The sequence below is a fragment of the Ochotona curzoniae genome, unplaced genomic scaffold, assembly GCF_017591425.1.
Source record: "Ochotona curzoniae isolate NIBS_2020 unplaced genomic scaffold, NIBS_Ocur_1.0 contig_2599, whole genome shotgun sequence".
Taxonomy (NCBI): Eukaryota; Metazoa; Chordata; class Mammalia; order Lagomorpha; family Ochotonidae; genus Ochotona; species Ochotona curzoniae.
This window is the reverse complement of record NW_024465520.1, coordinates 17,359,813-17,387,281: the sequence shown is the minus strand read 5'-3', so window position 1 is coordinate 17,387,281 and position 27,469 is coordinate 17,359,813. Positions and strand designations below refer to the sequence as shown.

Here is a 27,469-nt window from a genome sequence, read left to right as displayed (position 1 = left end):
GCCAGGCCAGGCCTCCTCAGCTCAGCTGGACAGGAAGTGCTGGACTGACCTCTCTTCCCACCATCGCTGATGAAAGGGTTCCACTACAAGAATTGCTTTGGTTTGCGCTGCAGACTGAATGGAACATTAAACAATCGCATTAATATGAGTGCAGTAGGGTAACAGGCACCTTTATAATGTTATCATAATACTTTGTCATGGATGCAAGTACCCTTATCTAATTTGTCACCGAATGGTGTGGGGGCTTTTTCCAGGGAGTGTCTTCACTCTCGCCCTGCAGTTCTGTCCCCCCACCCCCAGCAAGTGTAAACACATGAGGAAATGCGTGTACTCTCAAGTTGTCATGAAGCCTCATGAAGGTGGGAGATTACTGCAAATGCTTGGAAACGCTCATGCGAGGAGGCTGCTGAGACCGCCCACCAATACAGCTCAGATGTTCCTAATTTGATCTCCCAATCCCCCAGTTTGGGCTGTAATTTTCCAAACAGCCGTCTACCAGTATCTCATTTGCAAAAGTTAAAATCAATCCAGAAAGAAAGAATGCTGACTTCCTGGTGCTTGGTTTTGTAGGATTTCTCCTGGTGGAGCTGCCAGACTGTGACCCATGAAAGAGAGCGAGAGGAGAGAGAGACTGAGAACAGGAGCCAGGGAGAGGGGATGAGAGAGGAGCAGAAAAGAGGGGAAGAAGAAGAAGGAGAGAGAGAGAGAGAATGAGAATCCCTTGCTTCCTGGCTTCCTAAGCAGGGATTTGCCTGCTATGCCGGGCCAGAGGACTGCGGCGGCTGATTTACACAGTTGGCGCGGAGGAGGGGCCGGGGGTGCGGGGGGGGGGGGCCCAGCTGGCGGAGGCTCCGGCTATGGGGGCTGATCTGGGGGCTCCTGAGCGCCGCTCCCTCGGTGTGCGATTTGGGGGCGGCTGATGGATTTGCATTCGGGTTCCAGCCCTGCGTTTCCAATCTTGCCTCCCTAATACCCGACCGGGCGCTCCCAGTTTTAGGAGCAGACGTGGGTAAGTAACGTGTAATCCGATTTCAGTTCTTTCCTCAGGCCATCAGAGTGGCACTTTTAAAGCAGGTCAGTCTTAAAAGATGCCGCCGCCGCCGCCGAGCATCTCCTTGGCCTGGGCCGGTCGGCCGCCCCCTCCCCCCGCCCGGCCTGGACCGGAGAAGTGAGGATGTCAGGATGGTGTGCAGGCAGGGCGCTCGCTCGCTCGCGGCCAGCGGGATCTCTGCACCTTGCAGCGCCGCCCGAGGTCTCCCACACCCGAGGCGCGTTCGGTGTGTACAGCCATACTGTTGTACTTGGGTCTCCTCTCCTGCCTCCCTCCCGCCCCCCAACACTCCACCCTCCACCCCTCAACCTTAGCGGTCTGACCAGTGCTGCTATCGGAGACACTGCCCACCGCCACCCCCCCTTCCTGCCGCCTTTCCGCCTCTTCACTCCTTTCTTCTCCGGGCCACACAGCACCACGACCCCCCACTACCGCCCACCCGAAGGGCAAAGAGCGCAGCCACCCTTGGCGAAGGCGAGGGGCGCCTTCCATCTCCCGGATCGCAGGAGGCCTCGGGCAGGGAGTGTGTGCTGTTGAGTGACAACCTTTCAGGGAAGGCAGAGTCCGAGAGAGCAGCCAGGCTCGCCGCTGGGAATCGACAAGCCGGGATTGTCAATGCGAGGAAGGCAGACGCGGGACGCTCGCGCGGCGTGCCCGCCATCGGGGACACCGCGAGCTGTGCTGGGGAGCCACCCCCAGACCTCGGCCGCGCTGCGCTAGGTGCGCGCCCAGCTCCAGTGGTATGCAGCGACCATTTCCCTGCAAGTCTCAGAGGTGGAAGCACTTGAAAGGAATACAAGCGGGATCCGGTAGCCTTCCGGAAAGTTGCTAACCAGAAGAGGATAAGCTACCAGGTTCCACTAAGATGGATACAATTGAGCCTGCTCGCAGAGTTTGCCGGTGGCGCTGGGAAGCCCCCTCGCTGCAACCCACGGACATCGTGAGCGCTCTGCTCCGCTAGGTACTCGCCGCCATCCTTTCCTAGTTTGCTTAATTGAAACCAGTGCATCTCGCTTGTAGGGTGTGCAGCGCACATCACAGCAGAGTTCGGCCGCCCTGGCTTTGGTTCCCTCAGGTGCTAGGGGTTGGTTGCATCTCGGAAGCGGATCAGTTAGGTCTAAGGACGATGGTGGAAGGAGGGGTCCTGGAGACTAGCACACCCTCGGACCCCCGTTTCTGGGGAAAGAAATCGTAAGTAACTCCGATAAATAGGCCAGGTGGCAGAGAGAACGACCCCTCCCCCGCCCCCCAGCAGATCGCTCGCTCCTGTTGTGGGAGAAAGAAGCAAAGCCGCTAGAGCTTTTCCTAATTTTCTGTTTCTGAACAGCCCTATTGTGCGTTCCATCTGGCGACAGCGGATTGGAAAAGGATCTGAGGGAGAATGAATGATGCAGCATTTTAATTATTTGTTCTAGAGGAGGTCGTTCTGCTTCCATATTGGAATATTTAATCTTCGATTTGGAGAGATTAGTGGGCTGGGAGAGCCTGCAGTGGGAGAGGGAGGTGGGTAGGGGCACAGCTGGGAGAAAGGGCTTCTTGTCCTCTCCCTGCACAAACAAATGGTGCCGGGCGCTCCCAGCAGGACGCGGAAGAAGCCGGGCCCTGGGGCCCTATGTCCAGGAACTTTTGGAGTCCCCCGTTTACCCCTTAGGTACCTGAAACACGCTATACTGAAATGAATGAGAGGAAAAAGATGAAACAGCCTTTAAGACATGGCCTAAGTCTGGACTTGAGAAGTGTTGGGGGTGGGGTCGTAGTTATTGGGGAGACAGACTGATTTGCAGGGAGGCCAGTTCATAGGGACAAGGAAGTGCAGGACAGCCTCCCTGTCACCTGCTCAGGTTATTAAATCATGGGTTCCGATAAAATCCATGCAAACACCCCCCGCCTTTGCACAGAGTACTGAAGGCACTGGGTGTTGGGTGGGGGTAGCAGGCGGAAGGCGTGGAATTGCTCTGGCTCTGCGATCGGGCTGTTGGTGTTGGCTTGCTTCTTGACTGAGCCCTGTCTGAGAATAGGGTGGGTCTGGGATCCCAAGAGTATTCTGCCAGCTGCTCACTTATTTTCTGGTTGCTGTGGCAGTCTTGCCTACTGGAAGCAGTGGACACATTGAAGATCCTTTTCAATGTACAATTTCATGTGAATCACTTGGTGACGTTTGAAACATTTTCCAGTTCTGTGATGCGTGTTTTGGTGGTCAGTAAGAAACTGATAGAAAAGCTGCATTTTGCTTTAAATGTTGGTTTTGTAAGCAGTGCTTCAAGTGAAAGCCATGACTACCTACTAACTCTGAGCCTTTTTGGCAACTGAGGTTCAGCTAGGTCTTTGGTGACCAGTAAGTCCCTCCCCTCTCCTCTCATAGGGAATTGATGATGGTACTGATGTGTGTTGAGGTGAGGGGGTATGGATGAGCCACACACCATCCCAGCTAACGAGACACTCTTCTGCACACTTAAGCTTCCTTCAGATGCATTTCTTCCTGACAGGACTGTAGAGCTCCACTTGAACTAGTCCTATTATAGGATTGCTGCCAACTGAAATTTCGTGTCCCCTCTACACAGCACCATCTTTTTCCAGTTCCACCCACCCCTCTGCTGCCTACCTTATCCTTTCCAAAAATTCCATGGACAAATATTTGGATTTAAAAAAATCCAAACTCTGAAATTCTAAGCCTTGTGCCCTCTGAGGGTTTTCCAGGTCGAACAAAGTGCAGCCTGCTGTCATTTATCCAAGGGGTCTACATATCCTCTCTGAGTAACAGCTTATTCCTGGTTTGAAAAAGGTAGAAGATAGCATGGAACTGTTCAAGTGGGGCAAATGAAAGGCTTTGAGCTGCAGCACGGGGGCAAGATTCCTGGTGCAAAGGGATCGAAGCAAAATGCAGGGGCAACTCAGTTTCAGGTGCTCAGGCTGTATGGGCTCTTATTCAGGACACTCAGAGGGAACCAGTCAGATTCAGCCCTTCTGCCTGGGGCACCTGGAATTCCTGTCATCTTCACCTCTGGACACAAGAATTGTCAGGGATGGTCTCACTTTCTTAACCATCTGTACTTGAGAGAAGAGTGTGAGAACTGAAGCACCAAAACAGTCCAAGGACGATTTACTTCAGAGAAAGGAGGGAGGGAGAGAGAGAGAGGAGAGAGAGAGAGAGAAAAGCAAGAAGAAAATGTCTACCCCAGCTCTTCTTCCCCACCAAAGGAACATTTCCTAAGTCGGTCTCATCTCCCTTCCTTCTTGCTTCTTATTTTGTCAATTTGTCTTCCAGACTCTTCCACTTCTTTTTTTCCCTTGTCCTTTAGCGCACGCACGCACACACAAGCACACACAAGCACACGGCCGCATACACAGGCACACATTAAGGAACAGTCAGGGCTTCCTAGTGCTCGCTCCCGACCACATGCTAAGCGCGCCCCCCTGCTTGGAGCTCAGTCCGTGACGTGGAAAGCCAGATCCAGGGTTACAGCACACACTGTTATTTTTTTTTTTTAAGGGGGTGGGGTGGAATCCAGCAAGAGAAAGTCCGAAATTCTGCACCGTGATTGAGCCTTCCTTCCCCGTACCTTCCTCCTGCCCTTCCAGTGCACAGCCACCACCACCGCGGCCACGGCGGAGCTGGAAGCCCGCTTCGGCCCCATCTCCTCCCTGCCCTATTGAGTGTGCCAAGCGGCAGTCCGAAAGCCCATTGAGGAGCCTATTGCATTCCTTGCACGTCTCCAACTGGCTTTCCCTCCCCTTGCTTGTGCTGCGCGCCCCCTTCCCCTTTGCTTTAGTTTCAGCAAGAGGAGGGGAGAGAGAAGAGATAGAATTTATATTGAAGCTCCACCCTCTTTCAATGTTAAGCACTAAAAAAAAAAAAATCTGCAAAATAGGTAAGTCAAAAACATCTGGAGCCTGTCTTGTCTAAACCTTAGGGAAATTAAAAAAAAAAAAAAAACAACACACACACACACATTTAAGAAAAGAGTGGTGAAGAGGAAATAGCTGAAGCAGATTTTAATATTTTACAGAGAAAGGGAAACCTGACTGATGGGCAATAGAGCCTGGCCCCCTGGTTTCCTTCCAGCCTCATTTGAAGTTAATTGTTTCTAAAAACTGTGACTTTCTTGCCTGAGGCAGATTCCCTTTGCTTTCTGGCAGTTTCCCCCTTCCTCACAGCTGTGTGCATTATAGACCAGTTAAAAGCGAAGGTTTATTCTTTTCCTTTTTCCATAAAAATTATATCATTGTATGGTAAATTAAAGGGCAGGTGAAATACCGCTTTGAGGTATGTATGTCTGCTTAGGCAGTAAATGTATGCCCAAACGTCTGGTTGATTTTTATCGATTAAAATCAACCATTCAATTTTGATTGATATCTCAGTGACTCATAGGGCTAATCTAGTAAAACTGCATTCTTATAATTTATTTATGTGCACATTTTTATATACTGATGACATTAGGCAAGGAATGAATGCCGTGGGGAAAGGTTTGGTGTTGAGAGGAGTGCACTGCATGGTTCTTCATATGGGGAGAGTTAAGTCTTCTGAAATATATTACATGTGGTAGTTTAGAACTGAAAGAACTGAATCTCGTTCTCTTAGATCTAGCTTCCCTACTAGGCACCTGCCCTTCCAGCTTCTTAGCTTTCATGAAGGCACACATACACATTGCAAATGAAGCTCCAAAACTTTCAATTCAGACATTCCCAGTTTCAGCATCCTTTAGCTGCCGCTATCTTTAGCTCTGTCACTTGCATAAACTTATTCTTCACAAGGGTAAGGACTAGTCACTTCTAGAAGATTTAAATTGGAAAAAAAGGACGCAAATATATACAAGTGAGCTAACTGAAGCAGTTGTCAATGATCCGTTCTTGGGCAAAAGCAAAAGAGAACATGGAGTGTTAGGGACCGTACATTGTGATTCAATGTGTCACGATTACCAATTCCAGGAATCTGACAATTTTCTGGGATGTCAGTCATTTCACATACTTCACCATCTGATGTTCAGCTAAAAGCTCATCTTTATCATATTCTCTTTAACACTGGAACCCTGTACTTTGAAAGGCACGTTTTTCCAAAAGAAGTTCCAATTATATTCATAATGGACAATGCCAATATGAGTTTTATCAGTCAATTAAGTTTAATGACCGGATAATTTGCCTACACCTAAAGGGAACAAACCATTCTGTGTCAATCCTATTATTTTTAGTAAGAGAAAATGCAACCTTATTTTGTTCATGTGATATGCCATTTGTCAAATAGAGCATGGGTCTGAAAAATATCATTGTGTTCAATATTTCATTATGTCCCATGTTTAAAAGATAGGACACATTGTCAACATGAAGTATGCTGAATTTAAGTACCAGTTCCACAATCGCTTCTATTTTTATAATGCTCTTAGAAAGTCTCACGTGTAAGAGACAATTAAAACCTTGACTACAAGCTAAAAATCTGCATTTGATTTCTGTTGCAGATTTGTAACCCACCACACATGATGGACCCGTCCGTAGCTGAGATGCTTCCCAGAGGGAGAATGTTGTGGATCATTCTTCTAAGCACACTTGCTCTAGGATGGACTACCCCGATTCCCCTGATCGAGGACTCGCAGGAAATAGATGAACCCTGTTTCGATCCATGCTACTGCGAAGTTAAAGAAAGCCTTTTTCATATACATTGTGACAGTAAAGGGTTTACGAATATTAGTCAGATTACAGAGTTCTGGTCAAGACCTTTCAAACTTTATCTGCAGAAGAATTCCATGAGGAAATTATACACCAACAGTTTTCTTCATTTAAATAATGCTGTGTCCATTAACCTTGGGAACAATGCATTGCAGGACATTCAAACAGGAGCTTTCAATGGTCTTAAGATTTTAAAGAGGCTATATCTGCATGAGAACAAATTAGATGTTTTCAGAAATGATACTTTCCTTGGCTTGGAAAGTCTAGAATATCTACAAGCAGATTACAATGTCATTAAACGTATTGAAAGTGGGGCATTTCGGAACCTAAGTAAATTGAGAGTTCTCATTTTAAATGATAATCTTATCCCCATGCTTCCCACGAACTTGTTTAAGGCTGTGTCTTTAACGCACTTGGACCTGCGTGGGAACAGGCTGAAAGTTCTCTTTTACCGAGGCATGCTGGATCACATTGGCAGGAGTCTCATGGAGCTCCAGCTGGAAGAGAATCCTTGGAACTGCACCTGTGAGATTGTACAACTCAAGAGTTGGCTGGAGCGCATTCCTTACACTGCCCTGGTGGGAGACATCACTTGTGAGACACCTTTCCATTTCCATGGGAAGGACCTTCGTGAAATCAGGAAGACAGAGCTCTGCCCCTTGCTGTCTGACTCTGAGGTGGAGGCTAGCTTGGGTATCCCCCATTTGACATCAAATAAGGAGAACGCATGGCCAACTAAGCCCTCCTCCATGTTGTCCTCTGTCCATTTTACTGCTTCTTCTGTTGAATACAAATCCTCAAATAAGCAGCCTAAACCCACCAAACAGCCCCGAACCCCAAGGCCACCATCTACATCTCAAGCTTTGTATCCGGGTCCAAACCAACCTCCTATCGCACCTTACCAGACCAGGCCGCCGATTCCCATTATATGTCCTACAGGGTGCACCTGTAATTTGCACATCAATGACCTTGGATTGACTGTCAACTGCAAAGAAAGAGGATTTAATAATATTTCAGAACTTCTTCCGAGGCCATTGAATGCCAAGAAACTGTACCTGAGTAGCAATCTCATTCAGAAAATATACCGTTCTGATTTTTGGAATTTTTCTTCCTTGGATCTCTTGCATCTGGGAAACAACCGCATTTCTTACGTCCAGGACGGGGCCTTCATAAACCTGCCCAACCTAAAGAGCCTCTTTCTCAATGGCAATGACATAGAGAAGCTGACACCAGGCATGTTCCGAGGCCTACAGAGTTTGCACTACTTGTACTTTGAGTTCAATGTGATACGAGAAATCCAGCCTGCAGCCTTCAGCCTCATGCCCAACTTGAAGCTGCTTTTCCTCAACAACAACCTGCTGCGGACCCTCCCCACAGACGCCTTTGCAGGCACATCTCTGGCCAGGCTCAACCTGAGGAAGAACTACTTCCTGTATCTCCCTGTGGCTGGCGTCCTGGAACACCTGAACGCCATTGTTCAGATAGACCTCAATGAGAATCCCTGGGATTGCACGTGTGACCTGGTCCCCTTTAAACAGTGGATCGAGACCATCAGCTCGGTCAGTGTGGTCGGTGATGTGCTGTGCATGAGCCCTGACAACCTCACCCACCGTGATGTGCGCACTATCGAACTGGAAGTTCTGTGCCCAGAAATGCTGCACGTCGCACCACCTGGGGCATCCCCGGCCCAGCCTGGAGACTCCCACCTTGGGGGCCCAACAAGTGCATCGCCCTATGAGTTCTCACCCCCTGGAGGCCCCGTGCCACTGTCCGTATTGATTCTCAGCCTGCTGGTTTTGTTTTTCTCGGCGGTCTTTGTGGCCGCAGGCCTCTTTGCCTATGTGCTCCGCCGCCGAAGGAAGAAGCTGCCCTTCAGAAGTAAGCGGCAGGAGGGCGTGGACCTCACCGGCATACAGATGCAGTGCCACCGGCTCTTCGACGACGGTGGAGGTGGAAGCGGTGGTGGCGGTGGCAATGGCGGTGGAGGCCGGCCAGCTCTCTCCTCCCCAGAGAAGGCTCCTCCCGTGGGCCATGTGTATGAGTACATTCCACATCCAGTTACCCAGATGTGCAACAACCCCATCTACAAGCCCCGTGAGGAGGAAGAGGTGGCTGTTGCGGCAGGCCAGGAAGCAGGGGGTGCAGAGCGTGGGGGTCCTGGGACACAACCGCCTGGAAGGAGCGAGGTTGTCCTAGGAAGTGAGCAGTTTACGGAGACGCCCGAGGAGAACCGCGGCAACTGCCGGACTTTGCTGGAGAAGGAAAAGGAGTGGGCTCTGGCAGTGTCCGGCTGCCAGCTCAGCACCATAGTGACGGTCAACCACCACCACCATCCTCACCACCCAGCAGTGGGCGGTGTTTCCGGGGTAGTTGGGGGGTCCGGGGGAGACTTGGCTGGGTTCCGTCACCGTGAGAAGAATGGCGGGGTGGTGCTGTTTCCTCCAGGGGGAGGCTGTGCTGGTGGCACTATGCTACTAGACCGAGACAGGCCCCAGCCGGCCCCATGCACGGTGGGATTCGTGGACTGCCTTTACGGCACAGTGCCCAAGTTAAAGGAACTGCATGTCCACCCTCCTGGCATGCAATACCCAGACTTACAGCAGGATGCCAGGCTGAAAGAAACCCTTCTGTTCTCAGCTGGAAAGGGCTTCACAGACCACCAAACCCCCAAAAGTGATTACCTCGAGTTAAGGGCCAAACTTCAAACCAAGCCGGATTACCTCGAAGTCCTGGAGAAGACGACATACAGGTTCTGACAGAAAGCTGAAAATAAATCAGTGTTTTGGTTTTTGGTTTTGTTTTGTTTTGCTTTTGAAAAGAAAAGGAAAATAAAAGAAATCTGCCCCTTCCTCCCTTGCCATTGGTCCCGATAACTCCATCCTCACTCTCTCTGCCGGTCACAGGACTGACATGGCATCACAACTCGCGATACAGATGTCTGCTCTCCTCTCGCAGAAGGGTTCTGGAGGAAGAGCCACACTCAGACCATTAATCAATGAAGTGCCTTCGCAGACTTTTGCCAGCAAATGTTATCATTATTTTTTTACACTGAAACTTGAGACTTTGACTGTGCCATGTATAAGGTATACTGGGGATCGTTGTATTGATCCTAATTCAGAAAAATTCAAGTGTCTTTTATTTTCAGTAACCTTTTTTTTTTCTTTAGTTATAGTTTTGTTCAAAAGGGAGGGGGGGGGAACAAATAGATACTTGTGGCTTTCTTTCCTCTTCCAGTCATGGCACAGTTTCTGTACATGTATTAACGATGCAGTTTGCGCATGCCTGGAAACCGCAAGATGGGGAGGGAGGGGGCGGGTCTTGCTCGAATGTTCTCACTCTCACTCTTGTCTGTCATGCACATAAGCGTACTTACATACTCAGCCTGCATAGTAAAGTCCTCCTTGCTCTTACGGGTGTGCGTACACACACACACGCACACACACGCACACCACTCCCATGCACCCCAACTCAATCTCCTTAGTTTCGATTTGATTCTTTTGTTTCTTTCCATAGTTCCACCTGCCCTTCATCCGTAGTGTACAGTTCACAGCATCTCTCCTCCCACACTGGAAGCGTCACACGCGAGGCTGGCTCCTTCAGAAGCGAAAGCCTGGTGGTCTGACAGCCAGAGACACACACACAGGGACGAGCGCCCTCTTTGTGACAATTCCTCCTGACGCCAAGACTTTTTGGAGAACATCTGCACTTTCTTATATATATAAGTATATATAATATTAAAAAATTAAAAAGCAACTCGGTATATATCACTAACAGCTTTGTAGGAAGCACTTTCAATGTTTTCTCTCTCACACTCAAAGATTCGAAAGAAATGTGCATATATTTATTCTGTAATTTCAGTGATTATAAATTGTAAAGGTAATGTTTAATCATTGTATAGTGATTATGCGTCTGGTATAGCTTTCCTAATAAAAAAAATTTTTGAAAAACATAATACATTATATATAGAGGATACAAAGCTTGAACCTTAAACTCCAGCTATGCCATGCCTTTCGTGCTCCCATCTTAAAAATATGTATTTCTTTTATTTGTTATACAGAAAGCTAATTTATTAACAGGTTTGATACACTGTGATGTTGATAAGTCTCATAACCCATTATCCCCACCCCATGCTAGGACACAATTAGGGCCTAATGAAATCGGACTTACACTTCACTTCTTTTTCTTGGATGGTGAATTTCAAACAGTATCCCAGTGATGCATCATTTAGGGGACAGGATGCAATTGGGAAAGAATTAATTAGATTGCTAAAAAGTACAGGATTAATTAGGAGAATGGAGTCAAAGAGTCATGCATTTGAAAGGAGTAAATGGACCAGAAGGGAAAGGCAGTTAAATTGCTGTTATGTAGAGCAAGGCTCTAAAATCACACACGCACACTCTTACCCCACCTCACCCACAGACACCCACAGCACCCGATCAGAACCCAAGCTCGTGGAGCCAGCTTTGCTGCCAGAACGCTGACCCTGTTAAATGTAGGAGATGTCAGAGCTATTTGGCTACATGTTTTCCCTAGTTACTCTCTTCCACTGGGCCCAGAATGAGGTTTGGTGTGAGGGCAGAGAGGTTTCCTTTTTGTATGGCACTAAAGTTATGTTGCAAAATCAATCTGATAATAATCCAATTTCTCATCTATTTCCATGTGAGCAAAACCAAAGAAAACCGTTATTTGTTACAAAGAACCCTGTGTTTTGTGTCAGGCATGCGTTAAGCCAGAAGAGGGCAGCAGAACTTCAGGGATGCGCAGACCGGGCGCTGCAGAGCAGGGGAGGCTGCTGGGATTCTGCACCAGCAGTTGCTCCATCTGCCCTGAGGGGAATGAGCACAGCGTGTTGAAGGTAGTCAGAGTGTTGCTGGTGCCTGACGTCACAGCATTTCTTTCCCACAACGAACTAGATTGGCAGCATCTAAGTGTTCTATGGCTGATTCACTAAAGCACTGTACAATGAAAGGTCCTGTAAATGTGTCGATGAACACACAGACATATAAATGCTGAGAGTGTTATGTGGAGAGTGGCATGTAAGCACCAATATGTATGTTTGAATTAACAATAGCAACAATAACAAAAGCTCAGCCTAACAATTTAAAAATCTAAGCTAACTCCCTTGCTGACACATTGTATCTGCAACTTTGCCCTCAATGATTTTAAATGTATCTTGAAATGATTTCAGAAAAAAGAAAAGCCTCCATGAGAATGGTCACTTTTGCTTTTTTTTTTTTTTTTTTTTTTTTTTTGTACAGTATTTGAGTGATGCTTTTCTGAAGCCAGGAGTTTGCTCCACTATAAAACAGGTGCCATTGTGTTTTTCTTTTTTCTCATATTGCTTCTTGTGTTCATTTTCTCATAAATCACCTTTTCTTCATCGACTATTGCACCTTCCTTAACATTACCAATCATCTCTCCCTGTTTCACCAAATTCTTTTGGTGGGGCACAGAAGTTCAGCACTGTTCTCTAAAAATTAGGGAGCCTGAATAATGGAATCTGTCAATGTGTCACATTTCATTTCTTCCATTCAGACATCTTAGTGAATGCGTGGCCGCATGTGTACAGTGCAAATACAATGTAGAACTAGACACTGCTCCCACTATCATCATTTTCCTAACACGCACACATCCTAAGATGGCATTTCACTCCGATCGGCTTAAAGTGCAATCCCTTGAAGACTGCCCTTGGTGCTTTCAACACTGGAAAAAAAGTTTCCAGAAGACATAGTACATTACAACAAAACTTGGTCATTATAATGCTTAAGTTTATTTATTAAATACGGAGAGTAAGACTGTTTTGTCTTAAATAAAGCTAGTAATTTTTCCCTTGAATAAGGAATAAATTTATTTATTTAATGGAAATAAATTTATATGAGAGTGAAATTTTGTATTCAAGAAGATTTTTTTTTTCCTTCCATGGAGTTTGTTATCCTGCGTTCAAGCCAGTTATTTCACCTGTGCATTAAAATTCCTCAAGTTAGTTTTCAGTTAGAATGCCATGTAAGTTTTCATGAACCATCATGGATATCAATACAGGTACTATGATTAGGATCTGTTTGAAGTTTTGCTACATTGAACTATTTATTTGTTGGAAGAAAATAGCGCACTAATTAACTAACTTCACGGTGATGATCATTTTGATTGAAGCAGTACCAGTTCTTATATATATTCACCACTACTCACTTATTTTTGTTATCGATTATAGTAATAACATTGGAGATAATCAACTTGTTGTAATGTCCCTTCATCTATGACATGGTTAGTGGAAAAGAAGATAAAAAGATCCAACGCTTTAGCTGAAGCCTAATAGTTTAACATGTTATGTATCATATATGCTATTATTTATGTGTATAGTTTTATATTTTTTATTTAGAACGATATATTATTTCAACTAATTGCAAAATACTTAAGAAGTCAGAATGATGAACCCCTTATTTTTAGTAAAATTTTCAGAGAGAGAGAGACTCACAAAGTAAATCTTATGACACAATTTGAAAGGCTTTTTTAATTTAATTTATTTGTGAATGTTTTTCTACACCCTTGGTATCTGAAAAGAATGTGTTTAGAATTATGAAAAATCACATTGTGACAAAGACCAAAAGGACTCTTCTTTAACCACGGAGACGTGTTTTTATTCATTTAGTGAAAATGACTCATGTGTGTGGTCCCATGATTTTTGGGCTCATGGTGTCTGAGCCGACACAGGCTGCACTCTGGTGAAACGGTTATGACAAACAACATAGGAGATGCTTCCCACAGGAGCGTGTGTGTCTGACTTCACGATAATGTGAGAGGAAATGGTAATTAAAGGACCCTTCCTCTTTTATTGTTTGAGCTTCTTTAATTTGAATTTATGCATTTATAATTTAGCTCCAAATCCTTACGTTTGAAGTTTCAGGTGAACAGGACATAAATTATATCATCAAAGTCATTGTACGTGTGTTCTGTTTAATACGTAATAGGCCTTTTAAAAGCAAGCAGAGCAATAACATGTGTGTCATTGGGCAACGGTGTGTGTATATACAGCACTATTATATATGTGTATACATTGTGTATACAGGTATATAGTTTATAGATGCTGGGTCATACGTAAAGTGTGCATTAATATTAAGTACATAACAGTTTCTGTTGATTGCATTTACTTCTTTCTGCTCTGTCTAGACCTCCTCCAAGTGAGGCTGGATGAATATTCACCTGTAAAAATGATGCTGTAATTACTACTTCTGAATTTAAAAGTTCTTTTGTCTTCTATTTGGTTTATTTTGTTTTTTAAGTCATGGGGGCAAATTTTCATCAAATTGTGATTTACTGAAATTCAATCTTCATAGTAAAGGAACTAATTTATCACAATTATGAAACTTAAGTCAAATGAAAATCAAGTGCTTCTTTCTTTCATTTTTATATTGCTAGAATAAATTTTGCAGCTAAAACAATTTTAGTAGATGTATTGATTAGACAAAATCTTTGTAATTTGTCTACATATTTAGAAAACATGAAATATGAAAGTCAAACAATGAAAAGAATAAATGAAAGACATTCACCATCTTTATTGCTTCTTTTAATATTATCCATAATTTGAAATGTTTAATAATAACTAGAGATTTCTATGTTTAGTATGTTTATAGGAAATCTGACTTGAGGGGGCAGATTTTTCTTGTCTAAAAGCAGATATACACCAGGAGCTTTTGGTTACAAAATGGTGGTGCTCTGACCAGCTTCTTGAAATCTGATAACATTCGGTCCTGAGACTAATAGACTTGCTTTTGAAAATATGTATTATTAAGCATCTATCATGCTTACATAGATTTTAAACTTTTAAATTCTAAAATATTAATGTGTATATATACACATGTGTTTATGTGTGTACAGACACACATATATTCATGGTGGACTCCTAAGATGTACAACTAATGAGGCCTTATAATAAATATGAAATGATAAGCATTGGTAAAAGGACCACTGAAACCTGTTGTGCTGCTGTGTAATTCAACAATCAGAAAATGTTTTTGAAATGTGAAATCCGGTGCTTTTTGTGATGTTCCTTTTTTTTTTAAGAGTTATTTTATTTATTTTTTTTTTATTATTTTTAATTTGAAAGATGGAGTTTGAGAGAGAGAGATAGAAAAAGAGAGTGCTTCCATTTGCTGGTTCACTCATATAGCCACATTGGCTAGAATTGAACCAATCTGAGGCCAGGAATCAGGAGCTTCTTCTGGGTCTCCCATGTGGGTGTAGAGTCCAAGGCTTTGGGGATCCTGCACTGTTTTCCTGGGCCACAGGCAGGGAGCTGAATCAGACCTGGAGCAAACAGGATAAAAACGGTGGAATGATAAGCCAGTGGAGGATTAGTCCACCCTGCTGAGGGACTGGCCTGGTGACATTCCCTTTATCTTTCCATGGCCTTTCAAATAAAAATAAATAAATCTTAAAATAAACTGAAATTACTACACAAAATATTTATAGAAATACACTTGCCTTCAGCTGGAATTCACACTCTGTCTCCCGTCTTTAAACATCTTGAGTCAGAGGAGCATTGTGAAGGTTGTCACTTCAAACTCTGAATATTTTAGATGGAAATGTGATTAAATGATTTACCTAAAATACTTTTTTTTCTCCACCACCACTACCGATACAATCCTGTTTTTGTTTGGTTTTGACGACTATTTTTCAATGTTATTTTGTTAGATATGTAAATTATTAATCATAGTTGTGAAGAAAATTTTTGAGGACATTCTACAAAAGTATTTTAATGAAGGAAGGAAACGCAGTAGTTGTATGTAAGTTGGACATTGAACATATGATAAGTGCATATGGGGTTTTCTCTTCTGTCTGGGATCTTTGTCAATTAAGACTCAGAATCGACGTGTGTTCCTCAGTTTCAGACTGACAGTTTTATTTCTTGGTTTTACCTTTCCAGCTGGTTGTAAAGATGGAATGGGATGGGAGATGTTACCTATGGGGATAAGTGCCATGCCTTTACAATTACCAGGACCACGGATCTCTCAGGAAATCTTTAGCAAAAAGAATGATGGACACAAAATGGGAAGAAATGCCAATGTTTTCCTTTTCTGAAGACTTAATAAAAGCTTAACGGGAAAAAGCTGAGCCGGGTTATCAAAGTGATTTTGGTTTCGATGGAAGAGTTCCTGCTTCAGAAGATGTCCACCGCATCCCTCGACATGGTTCTAAGCCACTTCATGGACTAGGTGAAACAACACCAAACGGACATGAAACCAGACCTTTTCCAGTAGTCCTATCCACTAATGCCCTAAGTTAGAACCATCATTAATTTTAAAGACAAAAATTGCTAAGATAACATGGGATAATGATCCACCCTAAATTCCTTAGTATTGTTTTATGGTACACTTAAGTGTAGTTACTAACTCGTCACTAACTCATCTATCTCTTGCTTTTTCAAAAATTGGTTAAATAATATCTTATGAATTGAATGAATTCTTTATCCACAGAGGAAACTTGGGTATTAGTTTGATCTAACCTTGTTCTGGCTTTCCCACTTGAGTATTCATTTTAGGAACACAGGCCAATTATTTAGTTACACAAATATTTATTTAAATAATTGATCATTTAACCTATTTAATAACCATGAGTACTACATGCATATTTAGAAAATGTTATATGCTATATTGTTCTATTTATATTTATAATTTGAATTTTATTAATATAAATGATATTTGGATCATACGTTCTTCTCTCTTTAGACAAGTGGAAGATTTATAGCTAAACATTGTTCAAAGTAGTTCCAGATGAACATATTCCCACAAATGTATTTTCTTTAATAATATTTTGATCAAATACATGACACTTTGCTTCTCATATCATCACATTTAAAAAATTCTGGTAAGATGCATAGTGAAGCCCCGCACTAGTAATATTTAATTTATTAAATGAGCAACAGTTGAGTTTGATAATCAATTTCTATTTCAATTTAAACATGACTAAGTAGTTCTTTTTTATATAAAGTTTCAAAATTTGGGTTATAATTCCTTGAAAAAATTGATTATAGCTTTTGCCATCCTTTGTTAGAAATGGCAAAAAATGAAGGTAGGTGTGCAAGAGAGGTGGTAAGAAATATGATATACAAGATGATTACCTGACAACATCTCTTTTTTGTCTTAACTTTATAAGTAATACACTGAGTTCAAGAGATCAAACAATGTGAGAATGACTGTTAAACCAGTGGGGAAAAGAGAAGGACACGACATTGCAAGCAGGAAAGCAACGGCTTATGGAGGAAGCTGAGCGCCACCTTCCCTGGCAGCAGGAAATGCAGAGAAAGGAGCTTTACAAGCAGAATGCACAGGTGACGGTTCACAAGACTGTGCTCAGTCCACCGGTGATCCTGCAGGAGGTCTGTTGATGTCTTCATGATAACTGCTTAGCCGTTCTAGAACTTCACTGGAAATTCTACCAGAGTGTTAAGCCAGCCAGCCATGAGTATTGGAATCAAGCAGGGCACATCTGTAAGTACTAAATGAACCACTCTCCATGAGCGTTATTATCATTTCAAGTAATTTTTATATCTTCCATTATAACCACAGATGCTCCAGAGTTCATTAGCAGCGGTAGGATGCAATGGACTCTGTTCCTTTATTTCCATTTCTGACTCTCGTGAGCAAGAACGAGGGATGAACAAAAAGATTGCATGTGTGATCATGTGAACAAACATGGATGTAGTAAAAATGTTGACCATGTCCACATTTTAGTACATGTGGAACCAAATGTTTGGTTATGTATTGTGAATCTTAAAAAGGGAGGAAAAAAAATCTGTGTTTTTATTGAAGTTTGGATATTTTTTTTAATTTTATTCAGTTAAAATTCAACAATTCAACTGTATAAATGAGAACAGATTTTAGGTATTTCATATGTATAATTTTAAGAACATAATGATATTTCCAAATCTTTCTTCCTTTCTTATTTTCTTTTATGATTATACATTTTAAACTTATTTTGAAATCAGCAAATTAATCCTCCAGTACCTATGAAATTCAAAAAGTAGGAGGTAGAACCACTGTTGTTTCTCAAGAACATAAACAATGATCAGATCTTAAGATGTCAGTTTCACTCATATACTTTGTTCATTTTCACCTAAATATTAGTTACTATAAGTCAAAGAATATATACATTTGTTTTCTTGAAATGCTACTATGTCCCACTCTATTTCAATACAGGTAACAATTACAGTTTACTGGATTCTGAACCTAGCTCAATAAGAAAACTTTAAGGCTGGTAAAACAGCCAGTCTACCTTATTATTTTAATATGAACTATTGGCCCTTATTACGTATAGCCATTTGAAAATTCAGAGCTTTTTGTATTTTTGTATTTATCCTGCACACTAGCTATTTTAATGTGACTTTGTGTTGAAATTGTATTTGATGTTGGCATTTTATGCTGTCCTTGAAATATACTTCTGTTTGAATGCTAATCCTGTTAGGAAAAAAAAAAGTCATCCTAAACAGTACATTTACATCTTGTGACCCTTTTGAATATAATTTAATTAGTCTAGTTAAATGCTGTTTAGTGAACACTAACATAATGGTATACAAAATATCCACAACCTGAAAGCAGAGTAATCATATGATTTCAGTGTAACTTAATATATAGAAATATATCTTAATACTCAATAGAGTTAGGGCTATAAGAATAAGTTTACCCTCAAACATAAGCTAAGCTTAAATTAAAAATTGGAAATAAGATATTGTAAGATGTTTTAGCTGACTGAAATTGCTAGGTAAAATATTTGAATTTGTACATATGCATGTCGATATTATAATTTTACCAATATTTTCATTAATAACATGTTATTAAATATATAAAGATTAGTATTCATCTTGAAAAGTTCACAAAAATGAGATGTGAGTTGTTTCAGACACTAACCCAGTGTAAGAAAAAAAGTCAGTGGAGATATCACTTTGGATTTTTATAAATAATTATGTGTATAAAGAATGTTAGACTAAGAACAGTTGTGGTGATAATCAATAACTCACAGGAAAAGTTTCTGGCACCTGACAAAACCACACCATGAAAGCACGAGTTTCATTGGTGCTTTAAAGAATGCTGATTCCTAAGAACTATGAAAAGGATTTCATGACATACTGAGATTTTCTGTTTTATTTGATTGTTTAGAGCTCTGGGATAGATTTTTTTTAAGAATTATTTAAGAACTGAGGGCCTCCTGTCATGGCAGTGTATGAATTCCACATTGAGTCAACAGTGTTTCATATAGGTTATGGTCATTCTGTGAAAAGACAAAGCAACAAAAACAATCGAACAATCTGGAAACCAGACTCAGGGACTGTGAGCTCTCTTTAGTGTTTCTTACAGCAATTTAGGTTTTCTCTATCTTCTGCCATTATGAAGTGAATGAGGGGCTAGACGGGAAAACACGGAAGCAGCATGTGATACATCTAAGTCCCTGCCTCTCCACTAAAGCTGTTGAAAGGCAAGTTAAACTGGATCCTATAGACAAGCACAAGCGTTGTGTCTCGCTTTGAAAAACATTTACCCTGTGAATGGAGGAATGCAGATGTCCAGTTTCTCCTTGTCCTAACATTAAGATGACTACAGCAATGATAGAATGGCTTAAGAAAGCTCAAAGCATCTTTCATAGTTTGAATTTACTATTGCATTCAAAAATATGCAGGGAGGTTACACTGCAAAAGGCCGTCTTCCTGATCTAACTGTTGCTTCCGGTGAAAAAGATGAAGTGGCCAGTGTGTGGCACAGTGGGTAATGCCGGTGTTAGCAACACCTTTGCATATCGGAGTGGCGATTCCAGACTCCCCAGGGGCTGCTGCTGCTTCTTCTTCAAGATTTATTTATTTTAATTGGAAAGGGCTATTTCCTGAGAGAAGGAGACACAGAAATATTTTTTCTTCCATTGGTTCACTCCCATGGTTGGAGCTGAGCCAGTCAGAAGCCTGGAGCCAGGAGCTTCTGCTAGGTCTCTCACTTGAGTAAAGGGTCCTCGAACTTGGGCGATCCTCTACTACTTTATCAAACTATAAGCAGGGATATGGATCGGAAGTGGAACAGCCAAAACTTGAACTGGTTCCTATATGGGATGCTGTGGTTGCAGGTAGAGGATTGGCCGGTTGAGCCATTGTGTCCTGTTCTCCCCCAAGCTGCCCAGCTTCTTACCCAGCTTCTGGTTAATACGCCCTGCAAGGCAGAAGGTCGTGGTTCAAGTACTTGGGTTCTGGCCACCCATCTGGGAGGTCAGGATGGGATTCTTGGCTCTTCAGCTTTGCTGAAATATTCCTGTCGCAGTTGTTTGTGAGTCAGCAAATTATATATATACACATACATAATATGTTATATATATATCCATACATATGTTTTATATATATATATATATATATATATATCCATAGGATTCTCCTTCTCAATCTGTCTTTTAAATAAATAAATAAATAAATAAATAAATAAATATCTGAATACACCGATGTTAGCACAGAAAAAAAACAAGACATTCCGTATTCTGAACTCAGTCTGTGCTAATGGGCACTCAGCTATTACATGCATTTACATGTCCAGCTCTGTAAGATACTGCAATGAAAACAACTGCAACTATTGCTGAAATCCCACTGGAAGATCTTTCCCCTAGCTAGAGAAAGGCCCCAACCTCATAATATGCTGAACCTTGAAAATTGAATTGTAGTTAAAGACAAACCAGCATTGTCCTGGTGTATTAGTTCCTTTGCTGTTGATAAAGGTTTCCTAAGTATAAGGAAATAATTAAGAAATGTATTACATGGAAAAATTGAATTCTGTATAACCAACAGTGATTGCAGTAAGTAATTAACTTTTTGTGGCCTTGTATAAGCCATTGGCAACACGATATATGTGTGTGTACTTCATGCTTGGAGAATAGCAGTGGGAAATATCTTATGTTCAAAGATATTCCAATGATTCTGGCATTTACTTTTTAAAGATTTATTTTGTTTTATTTTTTATTGCAAAGTCAGATACACAGACAGGAGGAAAGACAGAGAGGAAGATTTTCTATGCATTGATTATTCCCCAAGTGGTCACAACGGCCAGAGCAGAGCCAATCTGAAGGCAGGAGCCAGGAGCCTCTTCTGGATCTCTCACACAGGTGCAGGGTCCCAAGGCTTTGGGCCGTCCTCAACTGCTTTTCGCTGCCACAAGCAGGGAGCTGGAAGGGAAATACAGCTGCTGGGATTAGAACCGGCACCCATGTGGGACCCTGGAGCATGCAAGGCGAGGACTTCAGCACTAGGTTATTGCTCCAGGCCCACTAGTGTCTTCTAATATCAACATCATTAAAGTGATTCAATATTCCTGAATGTCCAGTATAAACTATTACAACCTTCCTTCTTACACTCTGAAAGGCTTAATCACCACTATAGATTAATTAAAAAAAATGTATATGATGGGTTTTCTCAGCTATTTTAGCTTTATCATTTACTCTTTTTTTTTAAGATTTATTTTATTTTTATTGGAAAGGTGGATATACAGAGAGGCAGAGAGGAAGATCTTCCATCTGATGATTCACTCCCCAGGCAGCTGCAACGGCTGGAGCTGAGCCAATCCAAAGCCAGGAACCTCTTCCTGGTCTCCCACGCGGGTGCAGGGTCCCAAAGCCTTGGGCCGTCCTCGACTGCTTTCCTGGGCCACAGGCAGGGAGCTGGAAGGGAAGCGGGGCTGCTGGGATAGAACCGGCACCCATATGGGATCCCGGGCGTGCAAGGTGAGGACCTTAGCCACTGCACCATCACGCTGGGCCCTATCATTAACTCTTAAATTACACTTAAAAATCATGTTTCTATGTTTAAAATGATAGCATTTTTAATGCATTAACTTCGTGGATTCTTACAACCCCTTATTACTCATATTTGAATGAAAAATATGTAAATCACTGGTTATTTGATATCTAAGTTAGTGAAGAAATATTTGCTTATTAAATGACAGATATTTTTATATTCAACAAGAATTTTGATATTATAAATCATTTTATTATAGATATCTAGAATGTTGATATTATAAATAGTTTTATTATAAATATTAGAACTATTTTTCACATCAAAATGACATTTTGACATTAAGAATAGGAACATAGATATGTCATTTCCAATTTCTGAAGTAAGAATTGACTTAGAATAAATAGGGTTACTGATCTTCATTATATATTCACTAATACATTGTAGTAGTCCTCTGAGAATTGAGTTATGTTAAACCATTTTAGAGTATGACTCTAAACTGTTACTACTAATACCAAAATTTGCCTATGTTTGGCATCAGCATTACATTTCAGAGAAAGTTTAATTGTAATTGAGATTGATAAGTATTTAGCCATCATAATAGCAGTTGATATGTGTCCATGCTTATATTTAATGTCAGTAACTGAATACTTTAAATATGATTCATAGAGAGCATATTGTGAAATTGAACAAAATGATGGGTTCAGCTCAGCTGTCTCATGTTAGACAGGTTGCTCAAGCCTTCTGAATTACACTATCAGATTTAGGCTCTTAAATTATCATCATGAAAGCTGTGCAGAATGTATCAAATGGAACTAGGAGGGGTGCTAAGAAAACAGTTAGGTTTTGGGTGTTTTAATAAAATGGTTATAATTTTAGGAGTACATAAAAATGGCAAAGATAGTACAGACAAGGTTGCTTTCATCCAGGCTGTTCTAATATAATAACTCTTATAATGAGGGGGCATTAGCAAAAGCTAGGAAAGTAACTTTGGCAGAAATTCACTTGTTAAACTCTAGAATTGACTCAGTTTCCCCATTTTCTATTTTCTTCTGTTTCAGGGTCTTATCTTGGCTCTGTCATAGCATTTATCTTTAATTTATTTTTGTATTGCAGCCCAAAAAATACTATATTAGAGTAATGTCAGCAAAGATAGAAGAAAGTAAATATAAAGTATATTTTCAACTTAGAAGCAACTAGAAAGGTTACTAAAAGCAGTGAGCCATGAAACAAAGAAAATAATCAAGGATGAGTTAGAGATTCCTCATGGTGGCTGTTTCCAAGATAGAATTCATAATGGGATAAGAGGAGGTTTAGAAGGAAAATCTTCCTTTCTAAAATAGTTAAGAAGGGAATATCACCAAGATATATAAGATATTTAAATGTAAAATTTAATATTTGAACATTCAGGTCAATGACTGCCGCTTAATGAATGTTGAATAAATGACAGTTATTGTGCAACTGATATTGCCATAATCGTGACAATCATTACAGTCAGAGGGAAATCTCAATGTTGCTTCAAGTAGCAAAGCAATTTGTCACAAGGTGCCAATACTAGAAGATATGTCTGCAATTCTCTACTTCTCTGAGAAAATGCTTGGGAATATATGAAGGCCTAAAATATTTAGGAAATGAAAGCAATTTAGTATGTTTAAGTGGTTCAAGATGAAATTAGGGGACCATAAATTTCTGAAAAATTTTAAATACATTTTTATAGAGGCGAGATAATGCAATTTTGTAATATCAAGCTTCTTATATATAACAGCTACACTAAAATTATTGTGAAACAACAATGTCACAACTCCTTATGAACAACATGGTTCCCATTGCTCAGTAAACTCCTAATCTCAGTGTGCTGCAGAATAGAGGAAAGGCAGTTTTTGAAGTTCAGAACTTGGAATTAACAAAAATATTCTTAAACCTCCCCCTCACCACCATCTCGGTAACTATTTCACATCAATAAATAGATCCTTAAAAAAGTAAAAGCAGTAAAATATGTTGTATCCTGCCATTTGTTTTAGCCAGGGGTTGGGGGGAACAACAGCAATTATTCTGGCTGAGCTAAAAAGAAAAAAAAAAAAAGAAAGAAAAAGGACCATCTCTGCTAGGTATGGAATGAAAACATCTCTTGAGAACACTATGGACAATGTTGTTTTGTTCATAGCCAAAAGAAATGACCCAGACTTTGCCAATTACCTAATTTTACAAGTGTCAGCATGTTCCTAGGAGCCTTTGTGCTGATAATAAGCTATTCTGACCGGAGTTGTACAGCTTATATTTATTCTTTAGGTAGGTTCATTTATCAAGTGCCTTGAATGTCAAGGAGGGACAATAAAGCGGCTTTAATGGAATGTTGGATTTAAAAACAGAAAGTGAGTTGTGTATATATTCACCGCACTTAACATACAGCCGTTCATGTGGTCGAGGATGGCTACGTTTTGTTTTGTTTTGTTTTTGGGGGGGGGGTAAATGGAAATTAAATGATTGCTTCAAAATCCAAATATTCATTTATTCTCCATTCCTTTCCCCCCAGCACTGGCATTATTGGACGTGGTATCTGTTATGTAGAGTTATTTCACTGACCAGGCACGAATTCTGAGACTCAGACTTTTCTATACGTTCCTGGTGAGAAGTACAGCAAGCATGTCAACTGACTTCACCTCCACTTCTATTTCTGGTCTTATAGGAAACTTGCTTTCTTGGGGGTCTTATGGATATCCTGTGTTCAATCTGCCTTGAATTTTATTATTCTGAAGAAGGTGCATGATAAACCTGGAGAATAATAAATACAGTTTAAAAGCATTCACAAGGAAGACAGTGTTATTAAGGAAATGAGTGTTTTTGTTGAAAACTAGCATCGCAGACCTCAGGCCATGAATTCTGTAAGTTTTATAGCTCCGCTGGAGTCTCTGGGGATGAACAAAATGCAAGCATTGACTTCACATAGGTAATAATAAGGATGTGGATGTGAGAAACACGCCTATGCCTCTTTCCATGGGATTACTTAATTTTGCTGGTGGTATTTGAGATAATGTTGCATTGCTTTCCCAGTGGTAAGCAGAGAATCTACTGCTTGCCTATATTAAGTATGTGTTAGATTAGCAATTGGAAAAAAAAAGTTTGCAGTAATAGATAAGCAATTTTAAAATAATCTAGAAAGTTCTCTTGATAAATATCTTAAGCCTTCTTTCTTAGAGAAAGTCAAGTATTTGTAAAGGCTTAATTTTGAGTAATTTTAACATTCCTGTCTATGATATTGATTGTTCCTTTACGTAATTCCTTTCTGTGGCCCCAGTATCTTTTCTTCCCTTTTATTTTTACTGAAGAATTTAATCCTGCCACCTTACATTTTAAACCTAATATAAAGTAGGCAACTGGAAAAGCATTTAATGTTTAAAATGATATTAGATGGTGTTTGAAAGTGCTTACTAGTTGTATTCTAGAAGTGATGCAGAATTATTTACCAACAAGTTGATCAGTTATTAACAAAAATGTGAAGCATCATATCTGCATAGAATTATTAGACATCTGCTTCAAAGTAAGTCATTGGGAATAAAAAATATGGATCAAGGAAATTAAAGATGAATTTTAGGAGTTGTAAATCACACAATTATACTTACTATAAGATATCAAAGATAATTAGCACCTTAAAAACCTGCAACAGGATTTAAGAGACTGTTTCCATTTAGCAAAACCTCTTGTCATGGTTCTCTGAGGTTCTCAATGAAGAGACACACGCCAAGGTCACGCTGAACTCAGGGAGGACGCAGAACTGGACATGCGGCAGTCACTTTCCATGGATCACCTTCATTAGTCTGTGCTGACCCATAGCAATGATCATGTGTATAGAACAGCGAAGTCTGGAAACTATTGGAAGGAAGAGTAACCACAACTCTGTTCTTCAAATTCTTTAGCTGGAGGACCGCTTAATGATACACTTACTGTTCAGACGTTTAAATTTTTTTTTTAAATGATTCTGGATTTAGCAAAATGCTGGCTTGTTCAAACGGCTAAGTTTGAAGACATTGAAAACTCCTGCTGAAAGAAAAATCAATCTCATATCATGTTTTTGAGTTAAAATATGTGTTTATACATGTTATAAAAAACAACCTCTGGCTCCTTGAACTTGACTGTGCTTGCAGCTAACCTCTGGATGTATCATGATACATACACTGACATCATATTGTGAATGATCAGAAAGTACCTACCTACATTGATCTTTGGGGACGTATGTGGTTTTGGCAGCTGTGGGCATCAACTTTTCCATAATCCTCCAGTTTAATGTCAGTGCTTTTAACACTCTGCATAAATGAATCCTATTTGCGGTATAATGTCACAGGCATAATGCTGCTGTAAGACAATGAAGACAATTTCCGTTGGTTCCTGTCTCACATAGAATAAGAACCTCCATGTCAACAAGTACAGTGAGGGAAGTAAGAACCACTGAAAACAGCAAAACTTCTGCTACAGCAGTCAGGAGTGCATTCTAGGAAAGAAGTTACCAAAGAAGCTTGCCAGTGCTGGCTCCTTTACACTCAAAGTGGTTCTCTCCAATTGGCGCGTTCTTGAAAACCGGATACAAATTCAACCAATTTTGGAGGGACAGAATAACAACCAATCATCAGCCAGATGTAACAATTAATTATATGCCAGGTAAACAGTACATCAAAGAATTGAAAATGTTGCCACTGAGGTATATACAGGAAGTGATCAGGGAACTGATGTTGGGTACCTGCTGAGCACAGCTGTGTGAGGAGCTCTCAGGTTCTCAGCATCATCTGGACAGTTCACTCTGCGTGTTTCCAGTAGCTGTGTTTCTAGTGTGCCCAGACACCCTCTCCCTTAGTGCTTCCCAGCAGTGACTTGATGCTTTGTTGTTGCTGTGGTTTTGTTTTGTTTTGTTTTGCTTTCCTTTGATTACTTTTCCTTGAAATAGAAATTCCTAGCTATCTGTAAGAGTAATAGTGCACTTATTTCTGTTGATAACTTCCTTATACAGCCATATTTGGCCACAATGATTTGGTCCCATCTCAGTATTCCACAAAAAGAACAAGAAGTATTGTTCATTCTTTGTGTGGGTGCCTCGGAAGGGATCACTGAGGTCCACTGTGCTGTCATGAAGCAGGATAAAGCACCCATTGTGTTGATACACTCATTACCCTTGCTTTGATTCTCTGTTGACCAGGTTAATACCATCCATTAAAATACAACCTTGTGGGTCCAGTGCGGTGGCCTAGTGGCTAAAGTCCTCACCTTGCATGCTCCAAAATCCCACACAGGCACTGGTCTATTCCTGGCAGCCCTGCTTCCCATCCAGCTCCCTGCTTGTGGCCTGGGAAAGCAGTCCAGGATGGACCAAAGTACTGGGATGCTGCACCTGCTTCGGAGACCCAGAGGAGTCTCCTGGCTCCTGGCTTCAGATTGGCTCAGCTCCAGCTGTTGCAGTCACAGGGGCAGTGAATCACATAAGAGATGAGACATGCGAAATTCATAATACATTGTTTCATTTTAAGCATATGTTGAGGATAAAAACATAACACATACTATAAAGATCTTTGAAGGGAGGTTAGTGTTGTAAAAGCCCCCAGTTGAAAGGTTCATGGGAAAAAAATCCATGGAAGGAAAGGTCAAAGGTTGAGGTAGACATGGTTTTTATCAAATGTCACAAGGAAAATGTTAAAGTAATTTCTGATCCTTACGCTGCTTTTTCTTGCTTCACTATGATCTTTTGCTTCATACATTGTTACTTAAATGATAATCAGCAAGATGAATAAAAGGAATACTTGAGATCAAGTATAATACGATTTCTGTATCTTGAATTGTAAGATTTCACAATCTCAAAAATGGTAGATAATCTGTATATTTGTGTCTCATTGTACATTTGTCATGGAATAAGATATTGTACATACATTTCTTCAGAAAAAATGTATATATATATTTTATTTTAAGGTATTTATTTCAGGAAAAAGAAAACTGAGTAATTTAAGTGTTAGCTGGTGATAAATTGTTAATTC

The 27,469-nt window shown here is 41.1% G+C and overlaps 1 protein-coding gene across 1 annotated transcript; it reads left to right on the top strand.

The window, feature by feature from the left end:
• The first annotated feature begins 936 nt into the window (after nucleotides 1-936).
• Nucleotides 937-10,040, top strand: SLITRK3 (SLIT and NTRK like family member 3). The gene is made up of 2 exons (XM_040974945.1): nucleotides 937-1,009; nucleotides 6,502-10,040. The coding sequence occupies exon 2, from the start codon at nucleotides 6,520-6,522 to the stop codon at nucleotides 9,463-9,465; it is 2,946 nt and encodes a 981-aa protein (XP_040830879.1). The 5' UTR covers nucleotides 937-1,009; nucleotides 6,502-6,519; the 3' UTR covers nucleotides 9,466-10,040.
• The last annotated feature ends 17,429 nt before the right edge of the window (nucleotides 10,041-27,469 follow it).

Excerpts from the sequence above, each read along its gene's own strand:
- SLITRK3 (XM_040974945.1), top strand. The coding sequence starts at position 6,520 with ATGATGGACCCGTCCGTAGCTGAGATGCTTCCCAGAGGGAGAATGTTG.